The sequence below is a fragment of the Pristiophorus japonicus genome, chromosome 18 (genome assembly GCF_044704955.1).
Source record: "Pristiophorus japonicus isolate sPriJap1 chromosome 18, sPriJap1.hap1, whole genome shotgun sequence".
In the NCBI taxonomy this organism is placed as follows: domain Eukaryota; kingdom Metazoa; phylum Chordata; class Chondrichthyes; family Pristiophoridae; genus Pristiophorus; species Pristiophorus japonicus.
The window spans coordinates 16,229,909-16,247,993 of NC_091994.1; the positions used below are offsets into that span (position 1 = coordinate 16,229,909).

Sequence of the window (18,085 nt, forward strand, 5' to 3'; positions counted from 1 at the left end):
TCGCCTCTTCTGGGCCCTAGATTCACGCCTCTCCTGGGCCCCGGTCACTTCCCTCTATGGACTCTTGCCGCTCCTTCGTCCCTCCTGCTGTGCCTGCCCGCACTGCAATCAGCGACCTGGCTTCGTAGCCGTCGCCCTCCTGCAGCAGCACGCGCTGCTCCCTGCAGTGATATGCCACCGCACGCTGCTCCCTCCAATGACCCCGGCCTGCTGATGGTCTTGCAGGCCGGAACCGTGCCGATTTCCGGCTGGGCCCCTGCACTAAGACCACTGCAGCAGCTTGCAGTGTTCCTGTACGTACCACACTCTGATGTAGTGCCTGTCTTCACATTACTCCATTCACTCCATGGACTCATGTCGGTTTTCTGCTTACAACGAATCTTTAGCTGGTACTCCGTGTAAGGTGAGAGATTGCACTGTCTGAAGAATGTGCTATTTATCGGTGTTAAAGGAACCTGTGTAAGGACAAAAACAGGACTTTAGAATAACTCGTAAGTGCTGCTAAAACTCTAGAGTCACAACAGCCAGGATTTTATTGTGCTGCTTCTGGCTTAAAGCATTTTTCACTGGCTTACTGCCCACACCAGCATAATAAGGTCATTGGGGAGGGAGGAGGCCATAGCCTCTCCAGAGGCTCCAGGAACATTCTGAGAGAAAATCTTCTCTTTCAGTCAACATTTTGCAAATTACATAATGAGGCTTTTTTGTTCACATCAGACATCATACTGATTGTAAAGTTTTTTTTTCTGTGAAAGTATAATTTTATTCTCAAAGGCTCTACTCTTATAACTAGAGGAGTGTTATGTTAGAACATTTCAACCCAACAGAAAAGGCAATCAGAATATTAATGTCTGACTGTTTGTTGGTGGAGTACGTGCTGGATCTATCCCACATGCTGCTATGTGGAGACATTGAGTACAGACTAGACACCTCTCTTGCCTTGGATTCAATTGTTATCAACTGCTGGTTATGATCAGCACTGACAGAAGCCTGGTAAAAAGATGGCTGCCCACTGTCTTGGCCACAGGACGTGAATGGTTCAGAGGGATGAGGGCAAACTAAAATAAATGTTCTGACGAAAGGTCATCAACCTGAAAGGTTAACTCTGTTTCTCTCTTCACAGATGCTGCCTGACCTGCTGAGTATTTCTGTTTCTGTATTTCTGTAACGCCTCTGTTTAAAAAAGGGGGCAGACAAAAGGCAGGTTAGTTTAACATCTGTAGTGGGGAAAATGCTTGAAACTATCATTAAGGAAGAAATAGCGGGACATCTAGATAGGAATAGTGCAATCAAGCATGGATTCATGAAGGGGAAATCACGTTTAACTAATTCACTGGAATTCTTTGAGGATATAACGAGCATGGTGGATAGAGGTGTACCGATGGATGTGGTGTATTTAGATTTCCAAAAGGCATTCGATAAGGTGCCACACAAAAGGTTACTGCAGAAGGTAGAGGTACGCGGAGTCAGAGGAAATGTATTAGCATGGATAGAGAATTGGCTGGCTAACAGAAAGCAGAGTCAGGATAAATGGGTCCTTTTCGGGTTGGAAATCGGTGGTTAGTGTTGTGCCACAGGGATTGGTGCTGGGACCACAACTGTTTACAATATACATAGATGACCTGGAAGAGGGGACAGAGTGTAGTGTAACAAAAATTGCAGATGACACAAAGATTAGTGGGAAAGCGGGTTGTATAGAGGACACAGAGAGGCTGCAAAGAGATTTGGATAGGTTAAGCGAATGGGCTAAGGTTTGGCAGATGGAATACAATGTCGGAAAGTGTGAGGTCATCCACCTTGGGAAAAAAACAGTAAAAGGGAATATTATTTGAATGGGGAGAAATTACAACATGCTGAGGTGCAGAGGGACCTGGGGGTCCTTGTGCATGAAACTCTTTTGATATGAATCCCAAAAAATTAGTTTGTAGGTGCAGCAGGTAATCAGGAAGGCGAATGGAATGTTGGCCTTCATTGCGAGAGGGATGGAGTACAAAAGCAGGGAGGTCCTGCTGCAACTGTATAGGGTATTGGTGAGGCCGCACCTGGAGTACTGCGTGCAGTTTTGGTCACCTTACTTAAGGAAGGATATACTGGCTTTGGAAGGGGTACAGAGACGATTCACTAGGCTGATTCCGGAGATGAGGGGGTTACCTTATGATGATAGATTGAGTAGACTGGGTCTTTACTCGTTGGAGTTCAGAAGGATGAGGGGTGATCTTATAGAAACATTTAAAATAATGAACGGGATAGACAAGATAGAGGCAGAGAGGTTGTTTCCACTGGTAGGGGAGACTAGAACTAGGGGGCACAGCCTCAAAATACGGGGGAGCCAATTTAAAACCGAGTTGAGAAGGAATTTCTTCTCCCAGAGGGTTGTGAATCTGTGGAATTCTCTGCCCAAGGAAGCAGTTGAGGCTAGCTCATTGAATGTATTCAAGTCACAGATAGATAGATTTTTAACCAATAAGGGAATTAAGGGTTATGGGGAGCGGGCGGGTAAGTGGAGCTGAGTCCATGGCCAGATCAGCCATGATCTTGTTGAATGGCGGAGCAGGCTCGAGGGGCTAGATGGCCTACTCCTGTTCCTAATTCTTATGTTCTTATGTTCTTATGTTATTCAAAATAAATGTTAACCTCTTTCCTCATTTCAAATTTGTACGCATTAAAATTGACAGTTCTGAAACAGAGTGTAGTCATCATCATCATAGACAGTCCCTCAAATTCGAGGAAGACTTGCTTCCACTCTAAAAGTGAGTTCTCAGGTGACTGTACAGTCCAATGTGGGAATTACAGTCTCCCGTAGGTGGGATAGACTGTCGTTGGAGGAAAGGGTGGCTGGGGAGTCCGGTTTGCCGCACGCTCTTTCTGCTGCCTGCGCTTGTTTTCTGCAAGCTCTCGGCGACGAGACCTGAGGTGCTCAGCGCCCTCCCGGATGCTCTTCCTCCACTTAGGGCAGTCTTTGGCCAGGGACTCGCAGGTGTCGGTTGGGATGTTGCACTTAATCAAGGAGACTTTGAGGCTGTCCTTGAAACATTTCCTCTGTCTACCTGGGGCTCGCTTGCCGTGCAGGAGTAACGAGTAGAGCGCTTGCTTTGGGAGTCTTGTGTTGGGCATGCAGACAATGTGGCCCACCCAACGGGGCTGGTTAAGTGTGGTCAGTGCTTCGATGGTGGGGATGTTGGCCTGATCCGAGAACACTGACGGTGGTGCATCTGTCCTCCCAGGGGATTTGCAGGATCTTGCGGAGACATCGTTGGTGGTTTCTCTCCAGCGATTTGAGGTGTCTACTGTATATGGTCCACATCTCTGAGCTATACAGGAGGGCGGGTATCACTACAGCCCTGTAGATCATAAGCTTGGTGCCAGATTTGAGGGCCTGATCTTCGAACACTCTCTTCCTCAGGCGGCCGAAGGCTGCACTGATGCACTAAACCATAGAATGACCTCAGGGACGCACTGTCCAAAATAACTTCACAAATCACATGTTGTTGTGTTCAAGAACTTTCTGACTGACTTTTGTCTCTCGTTCATTATAAGACAGCAGCCTTCCTGATCAATTTGAACTTTGATTTTAATTTGAATAAAAGCACTTTAGTGCGATGATGGATCTGAAAAACCGAATGACTTTAATTCACAGCAACCGGATTGAAAGTACAAGGGGAGGGGGCTCACAAGAATCATAGAAACTTACAGCACAGAAGGAGACCATTTTGGCCCAGTGTGTCCGTGCCGGCCGACTAAGAGCTACCCAGCCTAATCCTACATTCCAGCTCTTGGTCCGCAGCATTGCAGGTAAGAGACTTGTCCGACAGGTCTGACCAACACTACAAGAGAATACAAGGCCTGCAATATCCATACGACTTCCTATGACCTCCACAATACTGCCACTAATCACGGGATTAACGTCAAATTTCCTCCAATAGTCAGGATGCTGCTGATCCAGCAGAATTCAACATAATTTCCTTTTAATGCGGGTTTCTATGTGGGCCACAACTTAGCTCAGCTTAAAACTCTACAGTGCAACACAAAGGAGTGATTAAGTATGAAACACCTAACAACCAGCCAGAAAGCAACGACATTCTAATCAGTGCAGTTTCCATAATTTAAAACTATTTTCGCAGTGCCTCAGAACTCTTTTGGCTGGTTCTTCTGCTCCATTTTCAGTGATTGAATAATGGCTTGAGGCTGGGCTGGCGTGTTGTTTCCACAGGCACTTGAAGAGCTGGCAGATTCCGAGATCAGGCTCTGCCAGTGTTGGATCATTGCACAGACACCTAAACAATTGCCAGATTTGTGTCAAGTGGGAAACGCTGTCTTCCAACAAAGTCTGCATCTCCCCTCAGGACCGTGGAAGGATGCATCTGTGGAACTAGCTGTCCCCCAGGCACAAATCTAAATGGAGGACAGTGATAAGTGCAGCACTGTTCCTAATTGATATATTACTAAAAGCCCACAACTCTGAATAGCTGCTCGGACCAAATTCCATAGATGTGCAAAATCCAGTTTGGATGGAACCATGAAAGTGCTCAAAGCCAGAATGGATGGTCTCCACACAGACTGGATGGGTCCGATGCCAGTTTAGACTGAGTTCCGAAGGCTCTTGTATCCCGTCTGGATAATGTAGATTCAGCATGGATTTATGAAAGGGAAATCATGTTTGACAAATCTAGAATTTTTTGAGGATGTAACTAGTACAGTGGACAAGGGAGAACGAGTGGATGTGGTGTTTTTGGACTTTCAAAAGGCTTTTGACAAGGTCCCACACAAGAGATTAGTGTGAAAAATTAAAGCACATGGTATTGGGGGTAATGTATTGACGTGGATAGAGAACTGGTTGGCAGACAGGAAGCAAAGAGTAGGAATAAACGGGTCCTTTTCAGAATGGCATGCAGTGATTAGTGGGGTACCGCAAGCTTCAGTGCTGGGACCCCAGCTATTTACAATATACATTAATGATTTAGACAAAGGAACTGAATGTAATATCTCCAAGTTTGCAGATGACACTAAGCTGGGTGGCAGTGTGAGCTGTGAGGAGGATGCTAAGAGGCTGCAGGGTGATTTGGACAGGTTAGGTGAGTGGGCTAATGCATGGCAGATGCAGTATAATGTAGATAAGTGTGAGGTTATACACTTTGGTGGCAAAAACAGGAAGGCAGAATATTATCTAAATGGTGACAGATTAGGAAAAGGGGAGTTGCAACAAGACCTGGGTGTCAAGATACATCAGTCATTGAACATTGGCATGCAGGTACAGCAGGCGGTGAAGGTGGCAAATGGCATGTTGGCCTTCATAGCGAGAGGATTTGAGTATAGGAGCAGGGAGGTCTTACTGCAGTTGTACAGGGCCTTGGTGAGGCCTCACCTTGAATACTGTGCACAGTTTTGGTCTCCTAATCTGAGGAAGGACATTCTTGCTATTGAAGGAGTGCAGCGAAGGTTCACCAGACTGATTCCCGTGATGGCAGGACTGACATATGAAGAAAGACTGGATCGACTAGGCTTATAGTCACTGAAATTTAGAAGAATGAGAGGGGATCTGATAGAAACATATAAAATTCTGATGGGATTGGACAGATTAGATGCAGGAAGAATGTTCCCGATGTTGGGGAAGTCCAGAACCAGGGGTCACAGTCTAAGGATAAGGGGTAAGCCATTTAGGACTGAGATGAGGAGAAACTTCTTCACTCAGAGAATTGTGAACCTGTGGAATTCTCTACCACAGAAAGTTGTTGAGGCCAGTTCATTAGATATATTCAAAATGGAGTTAGATGTGGCTAAAGGGATCAAGGGGTACGGAGAGAAAGCAAGAATGGGGTACTGAAGTTGCATGATCAGCTATGATCATATTGAACGGTGGTGCAGGCTCGAAGGGCCGAATGGCCTACTCCTGCACCTATTTTCTAAGTTTCTATGTTTCTATGATCGAATGCCCTGCTGCAACACTGCCACATCAGGATATCCATTGCCAAATCATTCCTTTTGCAATTCTATGAACTGGTTGAAATGAAAATTGCAACTTGGTCAGGTTATAGCATTGGGGCGATGTGTCTCCGATCATTTGTTTATCTCTGACTCATTCAGAAAGAACGATGAACTTGCATTTAAATAGTGTCTTTCATTTCCTCAGGACATCCCAAAGCACTTCAGTGCCAATGACATGTAGTCATTGCTGTTAGATAGGCAAACACGACAGCCAATGCGCGCACAGCAAGCTCCCAGAATCAGCAATGAGAGAAGTGAATAGTTAATCTGTTTTGGTCGAGAGATAAATAATGACAGGAGACCAAGTGAACTATCCATTTTTCGTTGAATGGTGCCATGTGATCATTACGTCACTATGAATTGGGAGATGGGGCCTTGGTTTAACGGCTCACCAAAAAAGAGTTTGGCTTCAGCCTGCTTAGCACCACTCTCTGGATTCTCTTCCAAAACCAATTCACTTTGCCACATCACTTCTTACCTTCAAAAGACTTGTTAAAAACCTACCCTTTTCACTGTGTCTTTGGACCTTTCTTCTAACTCCTCTCCCTACTTCTACTCGGGTCTAACTCCTCACGTGAAATGCCCGAGGATGCTTTGTTATGTTAAAAGAACTTTAAAAATGCTAGTTATTCTTGTTAGGAGTGGTTGATAGATCAAATAGCTTTCTTTCTTTCCATATTTTCTTGTGTCCTCATGTCAGCTGTGGCTCAGTGGGTAGCACAATCACCTCAGAGTCTGAAGGCTGTGGGCTCGAATCTCACTCCAGGGACTTGAGCATATAAATCTAGGCTTACACTCCAGTGCAGTACTGAGGGAGTGCTGCACTGTCGGAGGTGCCGTCTTTCGGATCAGGCGATGCCCCTTCTGCCCTCTCAGGTGGATGTAAAAGATCCCATGGTAGTATTTCGAAGTATAGCAAGGGAGGTATCCCTGGTGTCCTGGCCAATATTTATCCCTCAATCAACATAACAAAAACAGATTATCTGGTCATTATCATATTGCTGTTTGTGGGAGCTTGCTGAGCGCAAGTTGGCTGCCGCGTTTCCCACAATACAACAGTGACTACACTCCAAAAGTACTTCATTGGCTGTAAAGCGCATTGAGATGTCCACTGGTCGTGAAAGGCGCTATATAAATGCAAGTCTGTCTTTCTTTCATGTCAACCGCTTGCCACAAAAAAGTGACTGATTGCTATTTATAACTATAAACATTGTGAATTTAATCCGTTGAGTAAATCTCTTTTAGTTTGAATGCTCTAATTAAAGGCAGGAAGGCAATAACTAGTTGTTCAACAATGTAATCCAGCTGCAAGTCTTAACGTAAACAAAGTATTATGGAACAAGCTGCAGTTAATTGGAATGATTAAACATCGCTTAATAAGAATGCTCAGATATGAATTTTGTTTTTAAGATGTTAAAAGGGTATTCTTATTAAGAAACTGATACTAAACTGTGCCATGGCATTTCATTCCTTTGTTAATTTAGCAACAGGTACAGGTATAAGTTCAATAATTAAAATGCCTGTTTTTAATGTAGAAAAATCACCTGGATCCATCTGTCTTCCTCAAGTGCCTTATACTGGATCTCAAATGCAGCCGTACTGTGCTTGACCATTTCCATGGGCATCTCCCACTCTCCGAGCAAACAATCACTTTGCCGTGCATTCTGTTTCACTTCAATTATTTGAGGAGCGTTGAATTTTACTGCGAAATAAAGAAAACATTAGTTGCTTCATGCTCCTTACGCATCAACTTAAATGTTACTTTTGTAACATTGAGGAGCGGAGGTTGAAAAAGTGATCAATACCACCAACACTAATTGTTTTTTGAAATGTCGGCAATGAAATTGGCCTTGGGTGGCAGATTAATTTGGCGGTTTGTTTTACACCGGCCCAATTATCTTTTCCATTGACATCAATGAGAAAAGAAAATCAGGCAGGGTGTAAAATGGGTTGCCGATTCACGATCGCCCATTTTGCATTAACCCCCAAGACCAATTTCACCCCTGTTGTGGAAGGGTATCATTGTGGGATAATGAGAAATATTTCCATTTTCACAATTTGTATTGATAGATTTTTGGATGCTAAGGGAATCAAGGGATATGTGGATAGTGCAGGCAAGTGGAGTGGAGGTAGATCAGCCATGATCTTATTGAATGGTGGAGCAGACTGAATGGCCTACTCCTGCTCCTACTTCTTCTGTTCTTATGACTTCAAGCTTCAAGCACTGACTCAGACTAGATAGTGCTCAATCTTCCTGATGCTACTGTGTTACAATAGAAACTACTTAAGATCAACTCTCATAAGAATAATTCCATTTTGGGCGGAGGGGAGTAGTGAGTGCTGTAATGGATCACGCAATGGCCATTCCCTCTTTGTCACTGGATTCACAGCCAGCCCCGACTGATGGAATGGAAGTCTCGTCTCTCTTTGTTGGCCTGACGGATCCTGTGTAAAATGGCTTAGGCCAGTCCCAAACCAAAACAGACAGATCGCAGGTTGGTTGGTGTGGGAAATGGAAAATCTGAGTGTTGTAGTCGGAGGTGCTTTTTCTTTAGGGGCAGAGTAGAGGGACAATAATTCCAACCTCAGATTTTGGCATACTAGCAGGTTCAGACCTTCACTGTCATTTCAGTCTAAAGTCACGAAAGATAATTGATCCCATGCCACAATATGCATGTCTGGGAGTGATTACAAACTAGTCAAATCAGAGTTTTTGGAGACATGACCCACAAGGGTGAAGCTTACACCACTCATTATTAGTAATTTCTGAGGTTGAATCTGCTGTGGAAGTCCTCAAAAACTTTATTAAGATTTTGATTGTGCATTAATCATTTAATGGAGTGTGCTTATTCTGTTCTGAGCCTGCTAGTATGGCAGCAGCAGCTATCAATGTGGGAACTGGCAGTCATCGAGCACCATGGATTTGGTGACAATCACGTTGGAAGATTCATGGTTGTGTCTTTTTTATTACAAGTTTATCGGGACGTCATTTCGAAAAAGATTATTTGAAAATGTTAGAGTTGCTATGCATTATCTTGCTATTAGAAACTTTTGGTGTCTGTAAGAATAAATGTAGAGTTGCTACACAGGGATATTCATCATCATCATAGGCAGTCCCTCGAAGCAAGGATGACTTGTTTCCACACCAAAAAGGGATGAGTTCACAGATGTTTCAATGAAGGACCTAATATTCCAGGTCCTGTACTACATGCTGAAGGGTGGAAGATGCCTGTGCATGGATTTTTTTAATGTGTGGTGGCCATTGAACACCAGCCATCAAACGGACTTGACAGAGCTAGGTGTTGGTCCAATCGCAAGGATTATCCAAGATGACTGGAAACCAGCTCTGCTGCATGACCTAGTGCACACACATATCGCAGTGTGGGCTGGCCCGTGCTGCCCTGGGCCCCTGGCCCCAAACTCACGCCTCCCCTGGGCCCCGATCACGTCCCTCTACAATCTCTCGCCGCTCCTTCGCCCCGACCTCGCCGCTCCTGCTGTGTCTGCCCACGCTCCAATCACCGACCTGGACCTTGATGACGTTACTCTTGGCTGCCGTCACCCTCCTGCACCAGCTCGCGCTGTACCTTTATAGTGGTACGGCTCCACACTGCTCCCAGGCCGCCGCTTGCCGCTCCTTTTATGGCCCCGACCTGCCGTTGGTGTTCTCACGCAGTTCTCACTGGGGTACTGCTGAGCATGTGGCTGACAATAGCAGATTGCAAAGCCAATAAAAGAAAGGAGGCAGTGCACTTTGCTGGCGCTGACATCGCTGGCTGAGCAAAGACAACGCAAAAGGACTGGAAGCGAGGTGCATGTTCCTACTGAGAGAGCTGACAATACTCTGGGTTTGTTTTGTTTTAGTTTCAGCCAGCAGCTTCACTAGGTGCTTGCTGGGCCCATACTTCAACCACAGAATCATAGAAATTTACGGCACAGAAGGAGGCCATTCGGCCCATCGTGTCCGTGCCAGCCGGAAAAGAGCTATCCAGCCTAATCCCACTGCCCAGCGCTTGATCCGTAGCCTTGTAAGTTACGGCACTTCAAGTATCCAAATACTTTTTAAATGCGATGAGGGTTTCTGCCTCTACCACTCTTTCAGCCAATGAGTTCAAGACCCCCACCACCCTCTGGGAGAAAAAAGTTCTCTTCAACTCCCCTCTAATCCTTCCACCAATTACTTTAAGTCCATGCCCCCTGGTTTGTGACCACTCTGCGAGAGGTAATAGGTTCTTCCTATCCACTCTGACTCGGCCCCTCATAATTTTATACACCTCAATCAAGTCTCCCCTCAGCCTCCTCTGTTGCAAAGAATAATCTCATAATACCAGCAGCAAATGGCAAGGGATACCACAGAAAGTTGTTGAGGCCAATTCACTAAATATATTCAAAAAGGAGTTAGATGTAGTCCTTACTACTAGGGGGATCAAGGGGTATGGCGAGAAAGCAGGAATGGGGTACTGAAGTTGCATGTTCAGCCATGAACTCATTGAATGGCGGTGCAGGCTCGAAGGGCCGAATGGCCTACTCCTGCACCTATTTTCTATGTCTATGTTTCTATGTCCATTTGTAATGTATTAAAACCAGCAGCCCTAGCATATTAAAGAACCACTTCTCATGGAAGCAGTTCTACAATATAAAGAAACTACTAATTTCAAATAAAAGTTTTGCACCAATGTTTTCTTTATTTTGAAAAGGTAATGGACCTTTAAGATTAAATTATATTCAACATTAACCTTTTTATTCAGAAAAGTTACAGAAGGCTGTGATCGATTTACATTTCCGGAGCAAATCAGCTGTCATTTCTATCTGCATGCATTTTTTTCAGTTAATCTTACATAAACCAAAAAATCTGTCTTGTTCTTGTCAAAAATTAGTAAAATCTCACGCCACAGGACTATCATTTTAAAACAAAATCAAAATACTGCGAATGCTGGAAGTCTGGATAAAAACAGAAAATGGTCAGCAAACAGGCAGCGTCTGTGGAGCGAGAAACAGAATTAACGTTTCAGGTCGATGACCTTTCGTCAGAACTGGAAAAAGTTAGAGATGTGACAGGCAAATTTTAAGCAAGTGTAGGGGCAGGGAAAGCGGGGAGGGGAAGAAAGAACAAAAGGGAAGGTCTGTGATAGGGTGGAAGGCAGGAGAGGTTAAATGACAAAAGGGATGATGGTGCAAGGCAAAAGGAGATGGTAATGGGACAATAAAGAAACAAAAAAGATAGGCCTAGCAGAGGCATCAATGGGAAAAGCAGGACCATCAAATACTGCTGTCTGAAAAACTGGGGGCAGATGTTATGATCTGAAATTGTTGGAACTCAATATCGAATCTGGAAGGCTGTAAAGTGCCTAATTGAAAGATGATGTGCTGTTCCTCGAGCTTGCATTGAGCTTGATTGGAACAGTGTAGGAAGCCGAGGACAGAGAGTTCAGAGTGGGAGTGGAGCGGAGAATTAAAGTGGCAGGCGACCGAAAGCTCGGGATCACTATCATTTTAATGTAAGTTTTCAACATATGATGAAACATTCCTATTATTACCTATTAGCATGCCATCAAGGCACATGTGGTTGGAGGTCTCTGTGCCAAGCCCATTCTTAGCAGTCACCCAGATGTCATGGTAAGAAACCAAATTTGAAACGAGTACCATGCACGAATTCTTGATCCTACTTGTAGTACAATTCCTTGGTTCTAAATATCTGGCATTGCATTTTCCAATAGTTCTGAAATGGTCAAGAAATAGAAAACTTTAGAATAAAGTTGCCTGTATTTCACATATATACTAAGTATACGCACCCAAAACTGAACTGGACCAAACATAAATGCCATGGCTAATAGAGCCGGTCATAAGCTGGGTATTCTGCATCGAGGCAAACCTCCAGACTCTCCAAAGCCTCTCTGTCACTTATAAGGCAGGAGTCTCCATTTGCCTGATGTGGGTGCAGTTCCAACCACACTCATGAGGCTCGACACTATCGAGGATAAATCAGTCTGGTTGATCGGCGTCCCCACTGACTGGCTTACACATCCTCTATTAGCGCACCTTGGCTGCTGTGTGCACCATCTACAAGATGCACTGCAGCAACTCGCCAAGGCTTCTTTGGCAGTACCTCTCAAACCCGCGACCTCTATCATTTAGAACTGTCCATTTAAAACTGAGATGAGGAGGAATTTCTTCTCTCTGAGGGTTGTAAGTCTGTGGAATACGCTGCCTCAGAGAGCTGTGGAAGCTGGGACATTGAATAAATTTAAGACGGAGATAGACAGTTTCTTAACCGATAAGGGAAGAAGGGGTTATGGGGAGCGGGCAGGGAAGTGGAGCTGAGTCCATGATCGGATCAGCCATGATCGTATTAAATGGCAGAGCAGGCTCGAGGGGCCGTATGACCTACTCCTGCTCCTATTACAGGCAACTCTCAATTATCCGCACACAGATGCAACGGGAAACCGTTGTAACGATATTTAAAATTCCGTGTGTGTGCGCTCTGCTGCAGCCGTTGTTTCTCGCGGCCGCCGCTGACGTCGGAGTCCTTTCGGCCAGGGAAGGCATCGTGCTCTGGAACTGGACAATCTCCTCCTCGAGGCCACCTGCATGCATGCTGGTAACGTCCATACTTAACTGCCTTGTTACTGTTTGTAGCTGATTGCACAGTATGTATTCATTGAAGTTTTAACTTTATAATGTCAACTCGCTCTAACGGAGAAATCGGTTACCTGGCATAGCCCAATCCCCGGATAATTGAGAGTTGCCTGCACTTATGTTCTTATGTATCACCTAGAAGGACAAGGGCAGCAGGTGCATGAGAACATCATCGCCTCCAAGTTCCCCTCCAAGTCATGCACCATCCTGAGCTGGACACATGATGCCGTTTCTTCATTGTCACGGGGATTTGATGCACCAATCTCGTAGCATTAGGATTTGACCTTTATAGAATAAAGTCAGGAATTTTCTCGGAGCTTCACCCATTTCACCGCCACCTGACTGGAAGTACGAGGGAAACGCCGCCAAAATCCCACCGGATATATGGCAGGAAAGTGGGAGAAGCTTGCAGGAAATTCGCTCCGGAAGTAACCTGTACTGTCAGTCCAATAAGGTGCAAAACATTAAAAAAGAAAGTTATTTGTTGCTTAACTCCAATTGGCAGCATGTGCGAGTTAGCTAATCTTTTAACACCTATCTTGCACTCCTTAACAAAATACAAGAAAAAGCTCATTGTCTCATAGGTGACCCTTCCCTCACCATTAAACATCAGTCTTTGCTTCAGTTGCAATCTATCTTATCTGTGCTTGTGTGAAATTTCCTACCTTGTTCCTCCTCAGCTCCAAAACCTATCCTACATGCAATTCCTCCTATCTACATCTCCACTGTGTTGAAATCAAAGTTTATTATCCATCTCCTCATCAAACCCATTCTTTCTCAGGATCTCAAAACTGTGGAACTCCTTAGCTCCTTCAGTCTTTGTTTACTCCCTTAATCTTTAGCTGTTTAACACGTGGCAACTTGAAATACAAGAGAGGGGAGTTCAGAGGTGCATTTATCATCTTACTATTGATAAAATAGAGTGACAAGAAAAGCTACAATGCAAGAGAGAGGGAGAGACTGATACACTGGAAGAGGTGAGAGAAGCATTCTCCATCAGATGACAAGCCTTTTCTTGGTGATTGTTCGTCACTCCACAGATAAGCCAGAGATTTCCCGAGAGTCGGAATGCACTCGGAGGGCCCAAGACATCACCTGTGTCTGTGCAGCCAGATCCAACCTGCCCGGAGATCTCTGCTGGCACCTCCCCTTCGCCAACGTTAGCGGCGACCAAACACTCAATGGTTTCGTGGCAAGGCAGCTCAGCAACAGGCAGATGGTGACTGGTGACCCTGAGGGTTCACGAGGGTGAAGAGGAAGCGATTGTTGAAACAATAAAAATCGTCGTCCCAGAAGTTGAAACTAAGCTTTCTGGAGGCAGCTTCAGCGATGGAGATGTGGGTAGTACCATTTGAGGTCATCAAAAGTAGCGTGCCAAAAAAGGCTGATCGCTGAAGAGGGACTAAGAGTTGACGCACCTAAAATAAGTGATGGCTTTTGGTTGATAAGTAGTAGCCATTGGTTACACTGATGCGACATTAAGAAACTGTGAAATGAAATAACTGTAAAATTAAATAATAATAATGAGTCTGCCAGTTCTGTGCCCACTCCCATTGGCAGTGGACTAGAGACCTGGCCGTGTATACAAGGTGCGGTGCTTCAAAATCTCTTTCTAAAGTTTCACGACCTTCACCCATGTCCAAAGTACCACTCTTTCAGTGATCGAGGTAAATTGTAAAGATTAATATCAATTAGTTCTACTTCTTTAGGATAATCTATCATCATCATAGGCAATCCCTCAAAACGAGGATGACTTGCTTCCACGCCAAAAAAGGATGTGTTCGCAGGTCCTGTGAAGGACCTAATATTCCAGATCCCGAACTACATATTGAAGGGTGTAAGATGCCTGTGCGCGTATTTTTTTAACGTGTGGTGGTCGTTGCACACCAACCACCACACGGGCTTGACAGAGCTAGGTCTTGGTCCAGTGGCAAGGATTAACCAAGACAGCTGGAGACCTGCTCTGCTGCACGGACCGAGTGCGCACACACATATCACAGTGTGGGCTGGCCCGTGCTGCCCCTGGGCCCCTGGCTCCGAACTCATGCTCTACTGGGCCCCGATCACATCCCTCCACAGTCTCTCGCCGCTCCTGCTATATCTGCCCACGCTCCAATCATCGACCTGGACCTTGCTGCCGTCGCCCTCCTGCACCAGCTCGCACTGCTCCCTGAAGTGGCACGCCTCCACACTGCTCCCAGGCCGCCGCATCTCCGCTCCTTTTATGGCCCCGACCTGCCGCTGGTGTTCTCACGCAGGTCGGGGCCTCCACGCTGGTTTCATTTCACTGATGAAAAGAATGCATTCTGCACCGACGTCAACAGAAATGTTAAATATAGTCAACCAAAAACTAAACAGTCATTAAAGGAGTGCCTGCAGAGGTCTTATTCTAGGCAATGGTTACAGGTGGTGTTAAGGATAGCAACACAGATATTGCTGTTGTGAAGATTACTTGTGATGCCGGTTTTTATACAGATTGTTTTTGTGGATGCCAAGTGAGCGCGAGTATTCAGCCAGGATCAGGTGGTGTTGAGATGAATACTATCGGCAAGTGTATTAGCAGACAAACGGCTGCTGGGACTACTACCTCCTCCACAGCTGCTAAATAGGCAGTGCCCAACGTTCCCGCTAAGGTGCGTGCATGCGCAGTAATCTGCGAGGGCCCGCGCAGCCCGCTCACCGGTTTTTACACTGTAAATACCGCGCATGCGCAGAAATGTAAAGGCACATAAGAACATAAGAAATAGGAGCAGGAGTAGGCCACACGGCCCCTCAAGCCTGCTCCGCCATTCAATAAGATCATGGCTGATCTTCAAACTTGACTCCACTTTCCCTTCGGATCCCCTTATCCCTTGATTCACCTAGACCCCAAAAATCTATTGATCTCAGCCTTGAATATATTCAGAGAAATGGCATCTACAGCCCTCTGGGGCAGAGAATTCCAAAGATTCACAACCCTCTGAATGAAGAAATTCCTCCTCATCTCTGTCTTAAATGGCCGACCCCTTATCCTGAGACTATGCCCCCTAGTTCTAGACACTCCAGCCAGGGGAAACATCCTCTCAGCATCTACCCTGTCAATCACCAACACAATCTTGTATGCACCACGCATTAAAATAAACATGCCACGCAGAACAAAGTGCAGTTTACAGTGAACGCTGGCCGTGCCACCACTGAAATCGAAAATAACAAGTCATAGGCCCTTTACCTTTGACACAGGAGACAAACTCACGCCACATAGAACGGTCAACAGAAATGTGGAAAGGTGTCCAAGGCTGCATCAAAACACCGTCCTTTGATCTCTGCGACCCAATCTTGCATTCAACCAGGACTGATGGGATGAAAATCTTTCCCTCTCTGCTGACGCTAAGGGTCTTATGTAAAGCAGGTTTTGGCAAGTTCAATGAAGTGTCCACTGGATATGGATCTACTGCACTCATAAGAACATAAGTAAGAACATAAGAAATAGGAGCAGGAGTAGGCCATACGGTCCCTCGAGCCTGCTCCGCCATTCGATACGATCATGGCTGATCTGATCATGGACTCAGCTCCACTTCCCCGCCCGCTCCTCATAACCCCTTATCTCCTTATCGTTTAAGAAACTGTCTATTTCTGTCTTAAATTTATTCAATGTCCCAGCTTCCACAGCTCTCTGAGGCAGCAAATCCCACAGATTTACAACCCTCCGAGAGAAGAAATTTCTCCTCATCTCTGTTTTGAATGGGAGGTCCCTTATTCTAAGATCATACCCTCTAGTTCTAGTCTTCCCCATCAGTGGAAACATCCTCTCTGCATCCACCTTGTCAAGCCCCCTCATAATCTTATACGTTTTGATTCGATAAGATCACCTTTCATTCTTCTGAATTCCAATGAGTAGAGGCCCAACCTAATCAACCTTTCCTCATAAGTCAGCCCCTTCATCTTTGGAATCAACCTTGTGAACCTTCTCTGAACTGTCTCCAAAGCAAATATATCCTTTCGTAAATATGGAAACCAAAACTGCACGCAGTATTCCAGGTGTGGCCTCACCAACACCTTGTATAACTGTAGCAAGACTTACCTGCTTTTATACTCCATCCCCTTTGCAATAAAGGCCAAGATTCCATTGGCCTTCCTGATCACTTGCTGTACCTGCATACTATCCTTTTGTGTTTCATACACAAGTACCCCCAGGTCCCGCTGTACTGCAGCACTTTGCAATCTTTCTCCATTTAAATAATAACTTGCTCTTTGATTTTTTTTCTGCCGAAGTGCATGACCTCACACTTTCCAACATTATATTCCATCTGCCAAATTTTTGCCCACTCACTCAGCCTGTTTTTGCAGATTTTTTGTGTCCTCTTCATACATTGCTTTTCCGCCCATCTGTATATCGTCAACAAACTTGGCTACGTTACACTCAGTCCCTTCTTCCAAGTCGTTAATCTAGATTGTAAATCGTTGGGGTCCCAGCACTGATCCCTGCGGCACCCCACTAGTTACTGGTTGCCAACCAGAGAATGAATCCATTTATCCCGACTCTTTGTTTTATGTTAGTGAGCCAATCCTCTATACATTACCCCCAACCCCGTGAACTTTTATCTTGTACAGTAACCTTTTATGTGGCACCTCATGGCTCATAATGCAGTATTAATTTGGCAATCTCACTCAGAGAGGCCATTAGTACATCAGGGGGTAGAAATTGCCCCCTGCCCGAAATGTGGCGCTCCCATCCCGTTTCGATGGTTTTTACCGCTATTGCAGTTCAGGTCGCCTCTTGAGCGACATTCGGCGCTTTTTAAAAATTGTTTTGATCCGGAAGTCGGTCATAATGGGGGCGGTGACTACACCTGAGGGGCAAAGACGCGGCGGTGACAGCAACTGAGGGGCAGAAGTTGGGTGCGGAGCAGAGGCACCACCGTGATGACTTCATCACGGTGCCTCATCACCACGGCTCTCCCCATCACTTAAAGGGGACAGCCTTCGTGATTTCAAAACTTCGGCCCACTGGGCCTGTTGGCGGCCCGGCCAAACCCGGCGGCACAACTGCCGGGCCGACATGGCAGTCGGCCGACCAAAAAAAAACATGGCGGCGGCGGCAGTAGGCCCTCCCCTTAAAGGGAAGTCACACCTCCACTGCAGAAGGCCACAGCCTCACTGGACCACTGGGAAAAAGCTGGTTTTGGCACCGCCGGGTGGGCCAAAGATTTTCCGAGGGGAATGTCACCGTCGGGGGGGGGGGGGGGTGCGGTCAGATCAGCGGTGCGCACGGTGATGACGCACTTATGACAGATCGGCAGCAGCGGAGCGGTAAGCGGGGGTTCGGAAAATCCGGGAGGGCAATTGGGCGAGCAGCGGCCATTCCACCAAAGGTTGGCGGCCACCCCACTCCGTAGCATGGCCGCCAATTTGCGGTGGTAACAGGCCTGAAGGAAAGGGGCAATTTCGGCCCCCAGGTGTGGTTTATGATTCTAACAAACAGAATTTC

General features: G+C 45.9%; 1 protein-coding gene across 1 annotated transcript in view; it reads right to left on the bottom strand.

The window, feature by feature from the left end:
* Positions 1-18,085, bottom strand: part of LOC139229153 (interleukin-6 receptor subunit beta-like) — a 63,988-nt gene that overhangs the window by 18,618 nt on the left and 27,285 nt on the right. The window contains exons 4-6 of the mRNA XM_070860815.1: positions 11,520-11,701; positions 7,527-7,684; positions 302-455 (exon numbers count right to left, since the gene is read on the bottom strand). Coding sequence (XP_070716916.1) covers positions 302-455; positions 7,527-7,684; positions 11,520-11,701 — 494 coding nt within the window. The remainder of the gene's footprint in view (positions 1-301; positions 456-7,526; positions 7,685-11,519; positions 11,702-18,085) is intronic.